At 37.1% G+C, this 20,214-nt stretch overlaps 1 protein-coding gene across 1 annotated transcript; it reads left to right on the forward strand.

The window, feature by feature from the left end:
- The first annotated feature begins 381 nt into the window (after positions 1-381).
- Positions 382-19,863, forward strand: mtap (methylthioadenosine phosphorylase). Its single transcript, XM_028017812.1, has 8 exons — positions 382-522; positions 3,060-3,146; positions 3,258-3,316; positions 3,408-3,575; positions 9,932-10,034; positions 11,044-11,283; positions 17,224-17,346; positions 19,007-19,863. The coding sequence occupies exons 1-8, from the start codon at positions 499-501 to the stop codon at positions 19,043-19,045; spliced, it is 843 nt and encodes a 280-aa protein (XP_027873613.1). The 5' UTR covers positions 382-498; the 3' UTR covers positions 19,046-19,863.
- The last annotated feature ends 351 nt before the right edge of the window (positions 19,864-20,214 follow it).

Raw genomic sequence — 20,214 nt, forward strand, 5'->3', positions numbered from 1 at the left:
TTTAAAAGGTTGGATGTCATTCAACTGTGAATCATCAGTCATTTGTTAAATATATTTATCAGTCATTTGTTAAATATATTTATGATGCCTTTCATTTATTCTGGTGCATCCGGCATTTCTTCATTTGATATTCAACGATCTAATCGCCTAATAAATACATACAACAACAACCCAGAAATATATTACAACAAATTTTGCATTTTTATTTATATTACAGATAGTTAAATTTAAGTTGCAGACGTGTGCTGAGTTTCTGCGTTCATTCATTTTCCAGACTCTTCTTCACCTCTTACCTTTTTTTAAGCGATATATAACCACAGTTTGGCTTGTAAAGGAAATAATTGACATTCGGAGGTGGTACTTTTTTTTTCGAGGTGCTTTTATTTTTCAAATCACCGAGCAGGAAGAGACATACTGGCGCTTCATAGTCCGGACGGATGTTAATGGTGAAGCTTCTTCCTCTGTTTGACCACTTTTACTTGCAAGAAGATAACTGTAATGGCGTCCTACGTGCCCGTAAAGGTATTAACTATTGTTTCATGCTACATTGCGAGCATTGTTAGCTGAACGTTACGTGGCTGAGCTCGCTGGAAGGAGGGGGACTAAGCCATATAATCTTAATTATATATCAAACCTGGAAGTGAAGGAACAAACATTGTCTTGACGTTAGCATTGTAACTAAGCTACTTCACAGAGTACCTTGACTTTTAACACTTAGCTAAGCACATCTGTGGGAACTCGTGGGCTTTCATTCTGGCAATAAAATGTGTGATTTTCATCAGAATTTTAACCATACCTAAACACGTGGCTGCCTGAGCGCACCCTGCTGTTTTGTCACCACGCATACTGACTGACAGGGTTTGTGTCCTAGTCAAACACTGCAACGAACAATGGATCAGTCCTCCTTTAACTTAAAGACGATGGCCCACCTTAATAGTTTGTCTAGTGCCTAAATTGCAGCAATTCATAATTAGCATTTTTAAAGCTGCTTTTCAGACCATTCTGTAAAGTGTTTTAAACTCATGATTTCAACTGCAACACCTTTATTTCAAAATGCTGTGATTTACCGTTTGGTTGTAAACTCAAGATAAATCCTTCCAAACCAAGCTTCCTCTGCTGACATTAATGTGACATAGCAGTCGGAAGTTTAGTTTGGATAAGGAAATATGAACTCTGGCTACATGCCATTCCACTTTCCTGGTAATCTACGGTACTCCTAAACTGTGATTCAATTAAAACAGAACTTTTGGATTTCTGGTTTCTGTATCTATCTAGTAAACAGGAACATAAACCGATTTGTATCAGTAAAAGTTCTGAATATGTTCCCAGTCATTGTCACTGTTTGCTTCCACTTTAGCACCAACAGCAGCATCCTCCATCCTCTGGTCCTTCAAGCCAAACGTTTGTTTTGTTGCTTTAGATGTCTTATCTCAGACATCTAAAGCAACCTGATTATCAGGTTGCTGCCATACAGATAGAGAGACAGGCCAAGGAGCTGGTGATGGGCATCCCTAACATGAGAACAGCACTGCTTGTGGGAGGCATGCCTCTTCCCCCGCAGCTGCACCGCCTCAAGAGCAGCATCTAAAGCAACCTGATTATCAGGTTGCTTTAGATGTCTGATGTCTGACAACCTGATTATCAGGTTGCTGCCTGATATGACTGAAACCCTGTCTCAGACACATCAGGTTAAGTCCATTGCATGACATATACAACTCAACATTTGTACTACTAATGCAACCTGATAACATCAAACATTGTCTCTGTTTATTTTACTAACCAAAATTAGTCTTAACAGAGAGCTAGCAAGGCGTTTTCTGTCTGTTTGCTTTTTAAAAATAACATTTTTTGACAATGTGCTGTGGGAATCAGTACTTCATTACCTCTTTGTGTCATAATTGTCACTGTACATATATTGCCACCTTCCTAAAATAATGGCCCAAGTCATTTTTTGCCTACACAAGGGGCATCAGGATCTATTTGGTCAAACCTATTCATATGAGATCCATATGGTCAACCATATGGATCTCATACAGAAATCAGACCTGCTTAAGTATCTGTTCAGCCTGAGCATAATCCATATGGGCTTGATGTTGAACTCTTTGTTACTATCCAGTCAACATTCAGATATGGGGCCCAGAACATTAAATAGAATGTGTAAATATGCTGAAAAGTGGGCCTTGATGGAAATGTCAGCGACTTGGATGATGTTAATTTGCACATAGAGTTTTTTTTTTTTACAGGTTAACATTGAATCTAAAGTGTGGCCTTTATTGTATGATATATAGGCTGATACAAGGTGTCCAACCTGGTTTTGTTTCTACAGGACTCATTTGGGGTCCCATGTAGGCCTAGAACCACTTAGGCTGAGCATAAAACAGAGGCCAAGGTGGACATGTTTTTTCTGTACTCCAGTTTCAATCATTTCTATAGTTGCTTTTATTAGTTAAAGAAAAGATAATGTAGTTTCAGAGTCAAAATGTACTGTCAATTGTCTTAGTTTCAGAAAGGAGATACCCAAAGATTTACAGTAGATGATATGTTAGGCGCACATACACTGTGTTCCAAATTATTATGCAAATTGGATTTAAGTGTCATAAAGATTAAATTTTTTGTTGTGCTATTAAATGTATAGATCGTATTGTGTGTCAGGGCTCTTTGTATCACTATAATTAATTTCAGAGAGCTGGGTTGATTAGTTTGTCTGGTGAGCTCAATTAAAGGAAATCTACTTAAGAAGGATGTTCCATGTTATTAAGCAGGCCACAGGTTTCAAGCGATATGGGAAGGAGAAAGGACGACAAACAGGAATTTGCAAGACAGAGTAGTTGTTGTCAAACCAAGCTTGTATTTGTCAATCATACCGGTGGTTGCATTGCTGCCTCTGATGTGTGTTATCTTTTTCAGTGTACACCACAAATTTGTATTGGCAGGTGGAGTTCTTTGTTTCTTTATGCAAAGTGTATTAAAGTGCAAACAAAGACAAACCATTACAGCTGGATGCAACCAACAAAATGCAGCTCATATCTTTGTGACTTTTTACTTTGTTTTCTTTTTAGATAGGAATCATTGGTGGGTCAGGTCTTGATGATCCAGATATCCTGGAAGGAAGAACAGAGCGTTATGTTGACACACCATATGGAAAGGCAAGTTGTTTATTCCAAAGCACACTCTTTGGTGTAAAGAGTAAGCCTTTCATGTGTCCTGTTTTGACTTCATGGTGTATTCTGAAAGATTTCTCTGTTTTGCTTGAACAGCCCTCAGATGCTTTGATACTGGGAAAGATTAAAAATGTGGAATGTGTGCTCCTTGCAAGGTAAGCTCTCCTGTGCTGACAGTATGCCTTGGGAAAAGGGCTAGTTTTGGGTCTTGTGTGCATATCAAATTGTGATTTTTGCCAAACGTAGACATGGGAGACAACACACCATAATGCCGTCGAACGTGAACTACCAGGCCAATATCTGGGCTCTTAGAGAAGAGGGCTGCACTCATCTGGTGGTAACCACGGCTTGTGGCTCCCTGAGGGAAGAGATTCAGCCTGGTGACATCGTCATCATAGATCAATTCATTGACAGGTCAGTGACGTCTGCCATGTATGTGCTTTGATCAACTGATTCCTGACTCCTCGAGACAGTAGCTGCTTACCAATATGAAGTGATGCCAAGATTGGAAAAAGTTTTGGTTTCAAAACAACTGGAGGTTAATGTTCATTTTAAGATCCTTCTCGGGAAAAATTTCAGTGTCCATAAGGTTCTATGGGTGAAAAGGCCATAGACTGACTCACCGAGTCGCCCACCTGTTGCTTCTTGCAGCTGGGCAAAAGAACCCTTTAAGACTTTCTCTCTTGCATTCTGTTGTCACAATGTGGAAATTCATGTCACTATTGTAAATGTTGGGAAAATGCTTCACGCACTGTCACGATAAAAACATATTGCAACACAGCTGTTATTCATTTGAAATAACAGTGGTGTTATTTCAAATAAAAAAACAAAATCCACAGACTTTTATACATTAAAATAATGATTTTTATCAAGATTTCTTCCAATAAGAAGCATAGCTTTTACATAAAAAAAACAGCAGCAGTTGGAGTAAAGAGCATTTCTAACTATATTTTAGTGAGTTTTGCCCAATTGCCAACTTGTTTCAAGCCCAGTTTGCATTTTAGAAATATTCTTAAGCCATTAAGTTCAATGTATTTCTAACTTCTACAAAATATCAACACTTGTTCATGTTCATTCTTGCCATCTCATGCCTATGAAAATTTTGTCTCATTTTTATTGTGTGCACATTAATAACGGTTAGCAGTTTAACGTCAGCATTGACGTTACCATTATCATTGTTGGCACCAGAAGCTGAAGCCACTAAGAATGTCTTCTGTAAATAATGATGATAAATAATAACTAGGTACAACCGGAACTTACAATGTACCAGCATTTATACCGTTTTTATGAGCAGAGAGGATACTGAAAGCTGTTTTTAATTAGGTTAATGCTATTTAATGTTCAGAGCACTAGAGTTGTTTTGATGCTATAAATAGAGACATAAGCCGTGGTGCTTTTGTTTTGGCTGTTTTGCCGAGTGTTTATCAGACCCTCGGAATCTGACCAGTTGCTAACCAGTCAAACCAGGCCATTCTGAAGAGCACAAACATCCAGGCGCTACTAAAGTAAGTCAAAAAAAAAAAAATACAATTATCAACCATATAACATCAACTTAATGTGCTTTTAAATAAAGTCACTAAAATTCATTAAATCATCTTAAATATTTTAAGCTGCTGCTATAAATGTTAGCATATGGTAAAGAAGGATTAAACAATGCTGTTACTTTTAACACTGTGATCCATATCAAGAAATTAAACAATAAAAAAATAATACACAAGGGTTTCCATTTAAAGCTCAGTTTATTGTGTGGCAGAGGGGACAGCTGTCCCAGTAATGCTGATATGAAACAACATTTACAGAGCTGCAAACCATCTGCTACCTCAGCAGATGGCCTGACCAAGCAATTAGGTGAGATGAGCTTGTACCACAAGTCACTTTATAAAGAGAAGAACAGCACACCTGTATAATATTCTGTGCAATAAGAACACCAGCTTATTTAAAATATAAAACAACAATAAAAAATTTCTGGGTATCAAATGTAATAGTCAATATGTTGAATTATTTAAGCCAAATTTGGGATAATTGGGTTATATATTTAAATATTTTCTCCTAACCAACTCATTTTTTTCAACCACTGTTTTTACACACAAATATGATGTGAAGTAGAACAAATGAAGTGTGACTAACTAACTACTTGTTTATGAATGAACCCCTTTGACTTGACATCAGCTGATGTTTTGTCTAGAGGCGAGGATCACTTTAGAGCAGAATCTGTGTAAACTTTCAAAGTGTTTGGATATCCGTGTCAGGAAGGAAGAAGGATTTTTTTTCATAATGTTTGATGCGATATGAGAAAAGCAGTGTTTGCCTTCTTCCCTGGATTGTGGGGAGGAGGAAACTGAAGACTTCTCCAGAGTCATTTTTGTAGCAGTTTGCTGAAGTGAAAGTGAAAAGTTAAAGAAATCGAAAGCGTGATATTTCACCGCAAACACTACTAAAATAATTGTCTTAACTTTTGGGACAGAGATACTACTATATATTCTTGTGTTTTGTTTTGTTTTTCCATGAGTCTCTACATTCATTCAGTGAGATTTTGTTCTTCCATGAGAATTTCTGCTGTCGGTTCACTTTGAGTGTTTATACACAATAAGTTGATTAGTAATTTGCCAAACCTGTTTAACGTCTACTTGGTCTGTGTGTTTGGTTTGGCAGTTAGCTAAAAGGAGGGTGAAATGTCTGCGTTTGTTGAACGTCTACGATCAGATGTTTGGGGGTTTTTCAATACTTGGTGTGGACTTTTGCAGTCTTCATATGAGCTTTTAATATTAAATAACTGTTAATAATTGTTGACCGGGATAACTTTTTTTTTAAGATGATTTACAAATCTCCAGACTGGAGCTGACATTGAAGAAGCAGAACTTTACTGATGTGGGAGGATTCTTCTGCCCAAGGTCAGGATGAGGTCAAACTGAATCAGCATTTAGTTGGCATGGTAACATAACTGGCTGTGGGTCAAATTAAAGGTAGTTTCTAATCTCTAACCTGAGAAGAGGTTTTGTGCTACTGCAGTGTTCAGTGTTTTGACATATAATGCTTATTGAAGTGAGAGGAAATTATGTTGGACGTTCAGTTCAGTGCAAAAGTATTCATACCTCTGGAACCTTTGAACATGTTGTCACGTCACAACCACAAATGTCTGTGTTTTATTCAGATTTGACCACAGACTTATTTAAGTGGAAGGAAAACAATGAATGGTTGTCTATTTTATAGTTTTTATCAAAAACAAATATCTGAAAAGTGTGTTGCAAATCTTTATTGAGTCCCATATTACGGTGATTACCCTAAATCAACTCCAGTTCAAACTCATTTTCATTTTGGGCCGTATCAAAAATCTGAATGTTCTTAAAGGGCCGGATGTACCACAATGCATTAATTAAACCAATAAAATTGTTAAAATATCAATAAATAGCTGTTCCTTCAGGATTTTGTGACTGTTTTAGTAATTTTTTTAAAATCAAAATTACACATACTGTGGTGCCAATTTAGAAATGTTTGTTAGGAATTTTTACGATGTTTGCACTAATGTATGATGCTAAATGTGACTTTTTATTACTCAATGTTTTTAACCAATTTTAAGAAAATTTGTAGTAAAATCAGAAAAAAATGCAGAGATTTGTTGATTTTGTGTGAATTTTGTAGATTTGTGAAAAACTGGAGGGAGTTATTTATGTTATTTGGAGTCTAGGGGGCCACATAAGAAGCTACGGCGGGCCAGATTTGGCCCCCGGACCTTGAGTTTGACACATGTGATTTAGGGGAACCAGTTCCCTTCAGAAGTCCTATGACTAGTAAGTGAAGTCTGTCTGTGTGTAATAATTTAATCTTGAGATACATTATAGCAGCACAGCAAATTAACGCATAGATGCTAATATTTTTGGCTGACAGTGGTGGGACATTGTGATTAAGTAAAATAGTCTAAATGTGGGTTTTTCTCATTTCATGCAGTCCCGGTATTAACATTTTTGCTTTTAGGAAGGACTCGGAGGTTTTTTAGAAAACATTAATAACAAAATGAGAATAAAGGAAAAACGGTGATGGAATACCCAGGCATTTATTGCTTCCCTCCTTCAGGTGTTTTGTCTCACATGTTCAGATTGCTGCGACTGATGGTAAAAATAAAGATCTTTGTCTTGTTGGTAAGAATTTCTTCCTCAGCTGTTTGTCCCCTTGAGGCGAACACTCTGCTGTTCTTTTTTTCTCCATACATTGAAAAGACAGCCAGTTTAGATGAGAGCATGCCATCTCCAAGACATGGCTGTGCATTTTCCGAGTTCCTATTTAAATCACGACCATTTTGACCCGCGAGTTGGCACAAGGCGAGTCTTAATAACTCTTAATAATAATAAGCTGATTTTAATAACCTGCTCTCCAACATTTCAGCCTGTGGTTTTGTTGCGTGCTTTGAGGAACCAGATGAACTATCCTCACCATGACTTATTCATCCGAAATGAGGAAGTTGAACATTGGGACTTGTTCAGACTTGTCCGACTGCATGTGATTGCATCGCTTTAGCTCAGCCCATCTCATTAACTCATCATGCAGAAGCTGAACATTTAATAAGCAAATGCCTTTGTCTGTTTGTACCTATGTCCTGTGTTCCTTTAAATCTAGATCTCAACTTTGTCTTTGCTTCCATTCTCTCTTTGCAGGTGACAGCCACAGATCTTTGCGGTTGATTAAATAGCTAACGTTCAGCTCCAAACTGGCTGGGCTGCATTTTTAGAAAATTAAATGTACTCGTCGTGCATGTTTAACGGCTGCTGTCTCACAGGAATAATGAGAAGTTTCAGATATTCGCAACATGTCTTCATTCCTTCATTTCAAAGTACCATACGCTTACTGTTAAGGAACATTTGGTAGTTAAGGAACATTTGGTAAATGCCTTCTCACAATTTTGTTTTGAAGCCAGCCTGTGTCTGGTTTTTCCTGAATATACCTCAGATTTTTACTTCTTATTAACAAAATCTTAATCAGACAAGTTGAAAAGTGATTGCAGTTCCAGTGAGATAAGTTTACGTACATAAATTGGCATAACTTTTTAAATTTGAGCTTGTGTTCATTTATTTTGAAGTGTTTATTTCCCAGGTGGGATGATCATTCAATAAACAAGTTTGAGTAAAAATAAAAAGTAGGTGCAGAAGTTTGATCTTCCTTTAATCCACTCTGAGTCAAAGTCAGTGTATACATACATGCCCCTCAACATGATACTGCCTCTACCATGCTTACCAGTACTGCAGTGTTCTTGAGTTCGAAAACCACACATTGACTCCTCCAAAAATAAATGGCAAGCATTAGTGGGATGCATTCATATAGTTTAGCTTATGAGTATGATTTTGACCCAGTGTGGATTAATTAGAACCCACAATGAATTCAGATATATGTAACCAATTCTTATTTTTGACTCCTTCATTTATATCCTTCATTTATCTTGTGTAACCATTCTATTCTGCAAAAAGAGTGGTTTGAATAAGTCATCACAACCCCTAAATAATATTCTTAACATTCAAACACTCAAATGTAAATTTCTGACTTCCTTTCATTAATGTTTGTCTTGTATTGCTAATTTCTTGTGGTTGTATCAGGAATATATGAAATATTTAGTAAGTATGCAATGTGGAAAATACACTTTAAATACAAACGAACTGCATGGCCAAGGATAACTCGTTTTTCTTGATACAATCAGGCATTGTTCTTGGCTCATGCTTTGTCCCACATAAATTGTTGCTTTTAACGGTAAGCTTTGCAAAGCTGGCACAAAGTATTTAAAGGCTGACATTAATCATCCAATGCCACGGTTATGAGTAACAGACGAGGGCAGGACATCAGAGGTGCTCATACTTTGGATGTCTAAGATAATTATGCTACGACTCTATGATCTCTGAGAAAACACAAGAAAGCAAGAAGAAGGCACTTTCAGTCAGCCCTACCTTTCAGTTAGTATTCCTTTCTAGAGGTATCAAACTCATGAAAAAGAATGCCATATAAAAATCTGAACATGTTTTCATGCTCATAGAAGGCTTGAAGAGAACAAAATGTATTCTTCCTTCACCTTCACTGACCCCAAAGCTCATGGGATTCATGACAAAGAACCAAGCTGGAAGGCTTCAGCGAACCACAGAAGGCCTGATGTTCTCGGCTCGCTGGGAAAAGTCAATAAGTTATTTGTGTGCTTGCCACCGTTTGTCTGCATTTCGAGCTCATTGGAGACGGGATGAAGCTATGGCTGACTCAGGTCACTGGCACAGAGGACACTTGTTTTGTTTTGTTTTTTAAAAAACTGCTACACTTTTATTGTCCTGGATAGATGAGAAAAGCAGTGCATCGGTGTTATAACAGACTGTACAAGTGTACAGTATAGAAACCACTCAATGCTCATTGTTGTTGATGTGTGGTTCTTAATGCATTTTGCAGTATTAATTTATGCAAAAATACATATTGCAAAAAGCTGATTGTGCTGGATTAAATATTAGCTTCTTAAAGAGACAACATGCTGTTTGCTCTCTGCAGTAAACCCAAAGAAAAGCAACATTCACTTTGTAAAATTAAGCACCTGGTTATTTGTAATATTATCGGAATATTATCACTGTAACCTTCCCCAACATTATCGCATGCATTCCTGATATGCTACTCAGATTAATATTCAAATTGACAATCATTTTTAAGAGATCTTTTGTTCTAATGTAAGATGCTCCACTTTAATATGGTTGATCTTGATTTTGGCATGAATAAGCAACAGCATTTGTAAATTGGTTTGAATCTGTCCTCTCTAGGACGACCAAGAGGCCTCAGACTCTGTATGACGGGCAGCCCACCAGCCCACCGGGGGTCTGTCACATCCCCATGGCTGAGCCTTTTTGTAACAAAACCAGAGAGGTGAGTTGGTTTAAAAAAAAAAAAAAAAAAGGTATGATGTGCTGGTCACCTTACACAGAAGTGTGATTCTGGGGCCAGGCTAAAATAAAACATCTTGACTGGAGCAGAAAAATACACTTTTTAAAAAAGAATTAGGTGTGAGTGTTTATGTGTGTGGTGGTTTGCGGGGGTGTGCATGCATGTGTGTGTGTGTGTGCGTGCGTGTGCATGGTTGTTTGTCGTGTGTGTTTGTGATGGACTATTGACCTCTCCAGGATGTACTCTTCCTCTCCCTAGAAGGATAAGCAGGTATATCCGAAGGATTTCTGGATACTGTTATTATCATAAATATCATTAGAACCTCTGTGCTGGTGACTTGGACTCCAGCTGCATTACTGCTTAATTCTGAAATAATGGCTGTCTAGAGTTAAGACCAAAATTATTCATACCCCTGGCAGATTTAATTAAAAATGTTCCTTCAACCAAAACGTTCCTATGATAATAAGGTATCTCAAAAAAAAAGATAATGAAATTGTATAAAAGGAGTGACAAATTTAAAAAACAAAAACTATTCATACCATTCTTAATAATCAATCGAACCTTTCCTATTATTGAATACTATCTTTTTTGCATGTTTCCACTGGTATTTTCAATTATTTCTGATGACGTGCTTCAGGACCTGTAGGCTGGTAGAGCTCTTTGCCACCACCCTAATGTTTAGCTCCCGCCACAGATTTTCTGTCAGAGTCCTGACTTGACTCTGACAGAAAATCTAGGCCATTTGGCAACATCAGAGACATGTTGGTAAAATTACCTTGATTGATATAAAGATAAGTGGAAGTCTAAATCTGTGTGTGTGGATATTTTTGACATAACTGTAGATGTAAGTTTGGGATTACTGTCAAAGAATATTTGCCACACCAGCAAGTGGCAAAACCATAGAGGGCCGGCTGTTACCTATGACCTTTCTAGAGGTCAATAATGCTTCATAAACAGCCAGTTTTCTTAGGTGTTCTGTTATCTGTAACAGGTTCTGGTGGAGGTGGCGCGTAGTTTGGGTGTCAAGTGTCACGTACGAGGAACCATGCTGACCATCGAAGGACCCCGCTTCTCCTCGCGGGCAGAGAGCCTGATGTTCAGACAATGGGGCGCTGACGTCATCAACATGACCACCGTGCCGGAGGTTGTCCTCGCCAAAGAGGCCGGCCTGTGCTACGCCAGCATCGCAATGGCAACAGACTACGATTGTTGGAAGGAACACGAAGAGGCAGTGAGTGGCAAGACAAACCATTGTTCCCACTAATTTAGTTTTCTCTAGTTGTGACTCAGACTCCAAGGCGCTGCTGACATGTCCTGCTGGAAGAATTAGTTGCGTCAGACCTGAAACAGCTGAGTACCGCTTCATTGCTAAATGAAATAAGAGGACGATGTTGATCATTCGGTATTTCTGGACAGTTGTGTTGGTGACGACTAAATCATGGAAACCAAAAATATAACAAGGATCAGATTTTCTTTTTTTCATTTTTGTTGTACTGTAATAACCAACTTTACTGTAAACATCTAAGCAGCTATCAGTAAGAATGGAAATTTATAACTTGCAGATGAATATCATTTTGACCTATTTGTGAAGTCTTGAATTTTCTCAGTGATGCACAGAGAGATTTTCACTTCTCTTTCCCTTAAAAATTGAACTGGCACATCTTTTCAAATATGCAGTGTCTGCGGGGCAATCTTTAAAAATGTAGTGTTACTGGCCCATTAAGATATTAAGCACTAGTGGTTGTGGTTGTCACAACTTTTTAATGTCCATGAAGGACTGAGACAGCGTCTGTAGACTGACAGAGGTGGTGGACCCTATCTTTCAGCTTCAAAGGTAAAAAACACACAAATTTGAAAAGACTTGCTCTATTAGCTTCGACACTATATCTGCTAGAATTGTTTCCCAACTGCTGAATCCTTCTGTCCTGTAAGCAAGGCAACATTGTGGTAGTATTCTTTCATGCAGCTGAATGGCAGAGTGCAGCAACTTGTGGAGGAGGGGTTGTTTCTCTGGGATCACATTAAACCTTATTTTTCCAAACTTGCTCACAACTTGCTCTACTGTAGTTGCTGCATCTAAAAAAGGAGGAAAGAAACAAAGAAAGAGAACGGGAGAAAAAAACAACAAGTAAGATAACATGCTTTATATGGTTAGTCTTTGTCACTTTATGCCAGTGGTAATAAGGAAACTAACCTGAAATATGACATACAGCTGTTCACAGTTCAGCAGATTTCCTCTGATAACTCAGTGTCAGTCAAAAGATTTACTTGGACTCTCCTCTGCCATGTTGTGTAATAAAGCAATTATTCTACAATTATATCCCTGTGTCCCATGATAGCTGTCGCATTTAAGGCTGGGATATGATTTTACAGGAGGTGACAATGATAATCATTGACTGGATGCTCACGTCTGATGTTCTGTTTACAGTTCTTTTTGTTATCAGAGAAAGTTTATATTGCTCAGTGTTTCCTTGTGTAATGCCATTTTCAAAGTGTATCCATTTTGTAATTGCCAAAATGTTGCGGTCTTGCACAGTATGGATCACGTTTTCAATTTTTATTATCATATTGAGCTCTCAGAAGTCTCTCCCCTTGTGCCCCAAGTGATCCACAGTTATTGCCTGCGGCTTCCTATAGCTTCCGAGTGGCTTCTCCTGTGGCAGCCACTCTATATAAACCAGTTGATAGTGGCTATGTGTGCGTGCGCGTGCGCATGTGTTTGTGTGTGGGCGAATTTTGGCTTATTTGTCAGTGATCCAGCTTCACTTCCGAGTTCCTGCAGCTGACCTCTTCCCCCTCCTGTTGCAAAACGCTCGCCACATCCTTCCGCTCGTCTCTCCCCCCATTAACTCTGGCCTGCTGCTACCTCTTGGCCTCTCCCTGTTTACTCCCCTCCCTCCTCACGCCACACACCCCCACTCAGCTTGGCCTGCCAGCCTCCGGTGGAAGCCCTGCCAGAGGAGGTTGAGTCACAATGAGTCATGACTTCATGCTATCAAAAACCACAAACACAAACGTATTCATTAAGCATGACATGAAAACAGAGGAAGGCTACAGGAGGTAAAAACAGGGCGGATGTACCAGAATGCCTGACTGTAATTTATACTTTATGGCATTTTCAGACTATGTCTGTTATGAGCTGTGGATATATAAAATATATTTATACTTAGGGTTAAATATACTTTATATTTAAGTATGATACTTAAAATGTGCTTGAAATAAAAACAGGGTTTTTGTGCAGTCTCAAACAGTATGGAGACGTGCTGTAGACATTTAAAATGTAAAAGAAAAATACTAATACGCAACAAATATTTTAAAAGCAAACATGTTTATATTGTGTAATTTGCTTTTTTAGATATTTCCAAGTCTGGTTGATGAAATGGCTAATTTCATCAACCAGAGCATTCTTTGTGATTTGATATTTCCTAAAATGCATACAAAATTATATTTAACAGAGATGCATAAATTAGACACATTGTGGCCAAATTCCAGTCACCGTGTTTTGTAAAGCTCAGAACTGCTGGTTTCAGTTTTAACACGTACAATTTTTCTTTAAGAAATTAAAGTAAAACACTTTCCCTTCTACTTTCTTAACAGTAAATGGTCATAGCAACAATAACAACAAAAACCCAACAACCAAGAGGACAACTTTTATTTCTTTAAAACAGCCCACTGTTACACAGATGTGTCTCCTCCAGGATCTGGGTTAGACATATCTTTACAGATAAAATAAAAGTAATTAATTTACAGCATACTCTGTTTACAATTCAAATTGAAGTTCACTTACTTTTGTTTCTATTTCATGACTCAGAATTTCTGAGTTTGTCAAAATATGTTTTACTTCAAGACAGAAAAAACCCAGTGATTTTCAAGTTAAGGGGGACTATTATGTAAAATCCACTTTTTTGACCTTTAGTTGTGTTATGTTTTTCCCTCGTCAAAAACAAATAAATACTCGGTGGTGGTGGTGGGGGGGGGGGGTGTTACTTTGATTCTTTAATGCATGTTTGAGGAATCCTTTGGTCTCCCTTGGTGCCAACACTCTAACATAGCGACGCATATTACAAAGCTCCTCCTTGGAGCTGTAGTCTCCAGCTGACTGAGCACACTTCCTTGTGCCTCCCCCACTCTGCTCCTCCAGACTAGCAACAACAACAATTATCAAAGACCTTGTGGAACTGTGAGTCTACTGAGCTTATCATGCAAACTATTTCTCAGTTCAGCACTCCTAAGAACTTCTGCTAATGGCATAATGAGAAGTTTTGTTGGAGTGCTCCTTCTGACACTCCTTCTGAGTGTCAGAAGGAGCAGGGTCTTCTTAAAAAGACAGAGGCCCAATTTCAAGGTGTCCTTTTTTGCAAAGTCAGATTTGTTTTATGTCATGTTTTTTTTATAAAAACGGAAGATAACATAGTTACTTGGATTTGCTATGTTACATTGTTGAAACATTTGTTTGTTTTAGTTATAGATACTCCATATGGAAGTTTTATGAACCATATATAAGAATTTTTATATTAGGACCAAAGAAGATGCCACAAATATGTCAGAACAGTCACCACTACATAGCTTTGCATTTAATAAACTTATTAGTTAATATTTGAAGTTGGCTTTAGCATTTCATGGGATTATCTGCACTCTGTAGAGCCATAACTGAGAACATGTTCAACATTTCCTAAGCCAGCAATATCTGTGGCAGACAGAATTGGACTTTAGTTTTCATAAAACAAGACAACTTTGATGTAACGTTATGTTTCCCGATATTTGCTATGCAGTCTGAATGAGCAGCCAATAGTTCACAGTGGAAAGCAGAGTTAGGTTCAAAATTATTCAAACCTCTTCTTTCATTCAACTGAGAAGTTTCTTGCTGATAGGAAGCGAGTAAAGCGCCTCTCAAAAGATGAAAGTATTACTCAAATAACCTTTTTAAAATTTTATTAAAGATTAACCATTTTTTTTTAAACCATTTTCAGTAATCAGTAAAAATATTTGTCATTACAACCCTCCTTGTCACTTTTGACCAAACATTTTTTCCACTAGTAGTTTGATGATTTGCCTCCAGTGATGAGCTTCAAGTCATTGGAACACCTCTCTGCCATAACCCTAATCTCTACACAGATTCTCTAACATATTCAAGTCAGGATACTGGCCGTTGTAAATATTACTTCCAGACAGAAAAAAAAATTAATTAAAAGGAAACTTGAAACCTAAGTCTTCCAAATAATTTTGTCCTTTACATTTTCTGTCATCTCTTTTTATGGTTCTTCAGACTGTCACCTCAGTGACACTGAAAACGATTTGCATTAAGTGTCTCTGCTTGATAACTGTCGCACAGAAGAGAGTTGTCATCAGTGTGACCTGGTATGAATTAATGTGGTGTATTCACTGTTCAGAAATCAGCTCGTATTTGAAAGTTTCTACTCAGCTGATCTAGTGAAGGGTAAAAATGAGCAATTCCAGCCTCTAGCAGGTTTTTGGATAATAAACTATTCCAAAAAGCTGTGTATTTACTAGATTGTCAAGAAAAATTTATTTATTTGTCATGAATATCAACTTGTGGTTAATTTGTCACATTGACTCATGAGTTACATATTTACCCAACCATAAGATTGTTTTTTGACTTACTGACTTAAACCCTGCAGCTACATAAAAACGTGTACAACGTGACGGTCCTGAGAAAATTAGCTACTTGCTTAGTTGGCAGCCTGAATACCCTTAGGCTGATACAATCTTAACCTTACACAAAGCAGCTGTGTGAATGAAAGAAAACGGTGCGAAACATTTTTTTTATACCTCATCAAATTAAAAAATGTGCCAAACAAGTCAAACTATTTACCACATGATGCATATGCAGTAAGTAACTTGTCCATTAGCCCAGATTTCAAAATGTGAAACTTTACAACTTTACTTAAAATATTGACTAAAACTTAAAAGAAGGAAAATCAAGGAATTAAAATTATTTGTATCTGAAAAAGTTAAAAGAAGGCTGGAAGGTGTTTGCATAAAGTGTTTTAGTTGTGTGATTCTTTCCGAACACATTTAAATTGATTTATTAATGTACCAGAATTTGTAAACATCCCATCATAAATATATCTCTATAGCTTGTAATATTGAGCAACAGCTGGTATTTTATTTTCACAAGACAGAATTCTCCTATTTTCATAACACTGTCAAAGCTAAATGAATGGTGATCAAATGTCGTTTATAAAAGAGGAGAAAAAAAACATTACAGGAAGAAAACCATATTAAGTCATGCCACAAACAATGTAGGAAGTAAAACAGAGATGTGAAAGAATGTGCTTTTATCAGATAAAACCAAATAGAGCATTTTGCCTGATATGCAAAACTCACATTACCTGCTGCACATTACCCTGACCACACTGTCCAAACAGTGAAACATGATAGTGGCAGTATCATGCTTAAGGGAGGATTTTCTTCAGCAGGAACAGGGAAGCTGGATGCTGGAAGAGTTGAACAGATGGAACTAAAAACAGGGGGATCCTGGAACAAAAGGACAGTGACTCTAAACATGCGGCCTCCAGTGTGATGGTTTAGTTCAAAGTGAGTCCTAGAATGTGTTAAAATGGCACAGTCAAAATCCAGACCTAAGTTAAACTGACATTAAGCAATTTGGAGAGAAAACACACCAAAATGAAACACAGTACAGCCAGTATTCTGATTTACAATTTAGGCAACAAAACTCTAATAAGATCGAAAGTTTATATTCATATTTATAAGACCTAATTTATATATATATATATATCTATATCTATATATATATAGATATAGATATATATAAATATATAGATATATATAAAACCACTTCATATCGTCTAACTTAAATCAATTATGGTAATTTGTGTATTAAATACCAAAATAATTTTTCTGATTTTTTTTTTTTTTTGCTGAAATTCAAATAGTTAAACTTTACTTTTATCTTTTCTTTAAAATTGAGACTGGAGAGAAAAATTAAATGGAGAACGGGCTCAGAGCACTTCCTCAGGACCTTATTTGGAGTTATGACACAGGCATTCAAACAAGTAACCCACAAACCAAAAGTGAAAAAAAAAAAAAAACATTGATCATTTTGTCTGGAATGCAGAAGATCAGTGACATTTAGAGGAAGAGAAATGTTCATTGCTGTAACGCTGCTGCCGTTCTGCCTGTTTTTCAGGTCTGTGTTGATAATGTCCTGAAGACGATGAAGGAGAACGCAAACAAAGCCAGCAGCATCCTCCTGACTGCAATACCGCAGATCAGCCAGATGGACTGGACTCAAACCACCAAGAACTTAAAAGTAAGATTCCAACAAAATTTCATTAACATCTGGCGACAGCGTCTGCTTTTGATTTTGATTTATAGGGTCACTCTTAAAATTGTCTCCCGCTGCCGTTTGTTGTTTATTTTCACCAGCCAAACCACCAAAGATGTCAATGCACAATCCCCTTAAATCTCTGTCTGTAAGACTGCCCTTTGTTTCACCTTAAAATAAAGAACGACTTTATGATGTTATATGTTAGTAACATTTTGTAGAAGTAATTACAAGTGCAGCAACAATAAGGTGTATCTTAAAAAACAGAGGCTAGACATTGTTCTTTTGTTGTTTTTTTTACAATGGAAACATTCTTTACATGCATTTTGAGCAAGTTTTCTAAAATTCCAAGAATAAGTCCATGTTTTAAATGGACAACAGATATTTTGGTCTTTTTTACTTTAACATATACAGTTGCATTTAAAATAACAGGATGTTTATAGAAAGTGGGAAAATTGTAAAATTCATCCAATAGCTTTTATTTCCATACATGCAAATGCACTGAGAAAACCGTATGCAGTATTCAAAACATCAAGGAACAAAGTCAGAGATATCAAATATGTTGCCACTCTACAGAAAGTGAGGAAACAATTCCTGTGTTAAACTGAAAACGGCTTAAGTATGTAGTTTATGTGAGTCACTAAAGAACTTCGAATTTAGGTTAAAAGTCATATTTAAATGTCACAAATATTTTTTTTCCTCTTGCTAAAAGTAATATTAACAATTTCAGTGGCCCTAGTCAGCTTCCCGATTAGAACCTGTTAACCAGTGAGACCTAAAAATTAAGCTGATATTTGGAACCGTGATGCTGCTCGCTTTCTGATGCGTTTGGGTTCCCTGTCCTGCTGAAACAATCAATCCTGGGACATTCCCTCTTCTGCATAAACCAACATCAAGTTAAACTGACTCACATTTCATAGTGTGTGACCCAGCGCCCAACATTTAATTAGAAACATTCTTTATTGTGGCTTCAATAGACATAGCTGTCTACTAATTGTTACAGTACTCACAAGTAACTAGAGCTTTGGTCACCGCAGAGCTTATTCTCAGAAAAATGTTTGCCATTCCGGTTATGCTTTGATTGATTGCGATGGTATTTTTGCATTTTCTGCCCATCTTTCTTGTTACCATTTTGAGGCACTTGACCTCATTTTAGTTAGCCTATAGTTTTCGCCACCTGTATATACTTTTACTTTTCCACTCAACTTTTTAATCAGTGCCTGGAACAGATTTTCAGAGGACTGTGTGATAACCAGCACATACAACATCTCCTTAAATAGGAGCCACCTGCTTAAAACCTGTCTATTTGCTGATTGAACTGCATGTTGCAGGTGTTTTAATCTTGAATCAGCAGCATGCACGGTATGATTGTTGGATATGTTGTATTTCTATTTTATTGTCTACTACACCTACTAAGAAACTATTTGTCAGATAAAATGATCATTTCTGACAACATCAGAAATTAATCTAGCGAGAGACGTTAGAAATCCATTATGTTGAACGCGATGGTATTTTCCTCATTCGTCGCGTTTCTACTTGCGAAAGAACTCAAATGCTCCCAAGCAATCACTCAACATCTTCCACAAATCTAGAATAACATGTGTGAAATGAAAGAATAACGACTTTCGTCTTTTTTTTCTTACAGTCTATGGCGCAGTCCTCAGTAATGCTACCGAAGCATTGAGTGGGCGTAGAAGACATGAAGCAGAGAAGAGGGGGGGGGGGGGGGAAAAACTGACACCACGTGCACGTATCCCAGCACAGACGGCGGACTCTGACTCTGTCTGTGGATTCATTATCGTTGAATCACAAGAAAAGTGCCTCACAGGAATAATGCACCTCCGTTTGTTTAGCTGGAGTCTCATTAGGTCAACTCCTCAATTTCAGTGTGCATCCTGAAGCATTTCTTCAAACTGATTCACAGGTCACTTCTTTTCACCTTTTGGTAACTGCATTTGAAAAGTCTTGAAATTATACTTGATATGTTGCAGACTTATATTTTTAGTATTTTATAAACCTTTACACTTTCTATATGTCCTGACTTTCAACTGTCCGTCTTAGTTTCAGTTCCTATAGATCAAAGGATGAGCTGCAAGACTAGCATATACTTATCAAAGTCCTTACCAAAATATTCTAAATGCCCACATAATTCTTAATATTTGGAATGTTTTTCTGCTTCTAGAAATTACATTTTATGATCTTTACTCTTATCCTCAGCTCTTACTTTGTGTATAATTGGCAGTAGAATTTGCACCCATATTTGTAACCATGCTCAAACATTTCATGTAGAGATTTGTAATCTTTTATTGAACTTGTATGTTTATTCCACATATTTCAGTAGATGTAAAACGCATCATTTATATTCGATCTTTGGCCTTGAATTTTCATTGCACTATATGCTGCACAGTATGTCGGAGTCACTTACATTTCCTATGTTTTTAGGCTGTAGTATAAATTCATCATGCATGAGCAAATATCTGAATAAAGTATAAATCAAAACTTTGAGATCTTTGCTCAGTTTCTTAAGGAAAAATGAACATTTGAATAATTTTTTGCAGTTTTGATTACTTTGATCCAGTTGATGCTGTAAATCAGAATTTTCCATTAATTTCTCTTTTGACATATGAGCTAAACTAAAACGGTTCAACAGATTAGTGCTGTAAAACTTAGTTGAATGGCACCTATTAACTAAGTCAATTAATTTTAGAATTATAAATAAATCAGACTAATATTTTGTCTTTTTGGGCGACTGTGGCTCTTTGGTAGAGTAGTCGTCTTGCGATCGGAAGGTTGTAGGTTCGATTCCAGCTTCCGATGTGGCAGGACATGTGGCAGGTGTATAAATGTGTGTGT

Source organism: Xiphophorus couchianus, chromosome 5 (assembly GCF_001444195.1).
Source record: "Xiphophorus couchianus chromosome 5, X_couchianus-1.0, whole genome shotgun sequence".
NCBI lineage: Eukaryota > Metazoa > Chordata > Actinopteri > Cyprinodontiformes > Poeciliidae > Xiphophorus > Xiphophorus couchianus.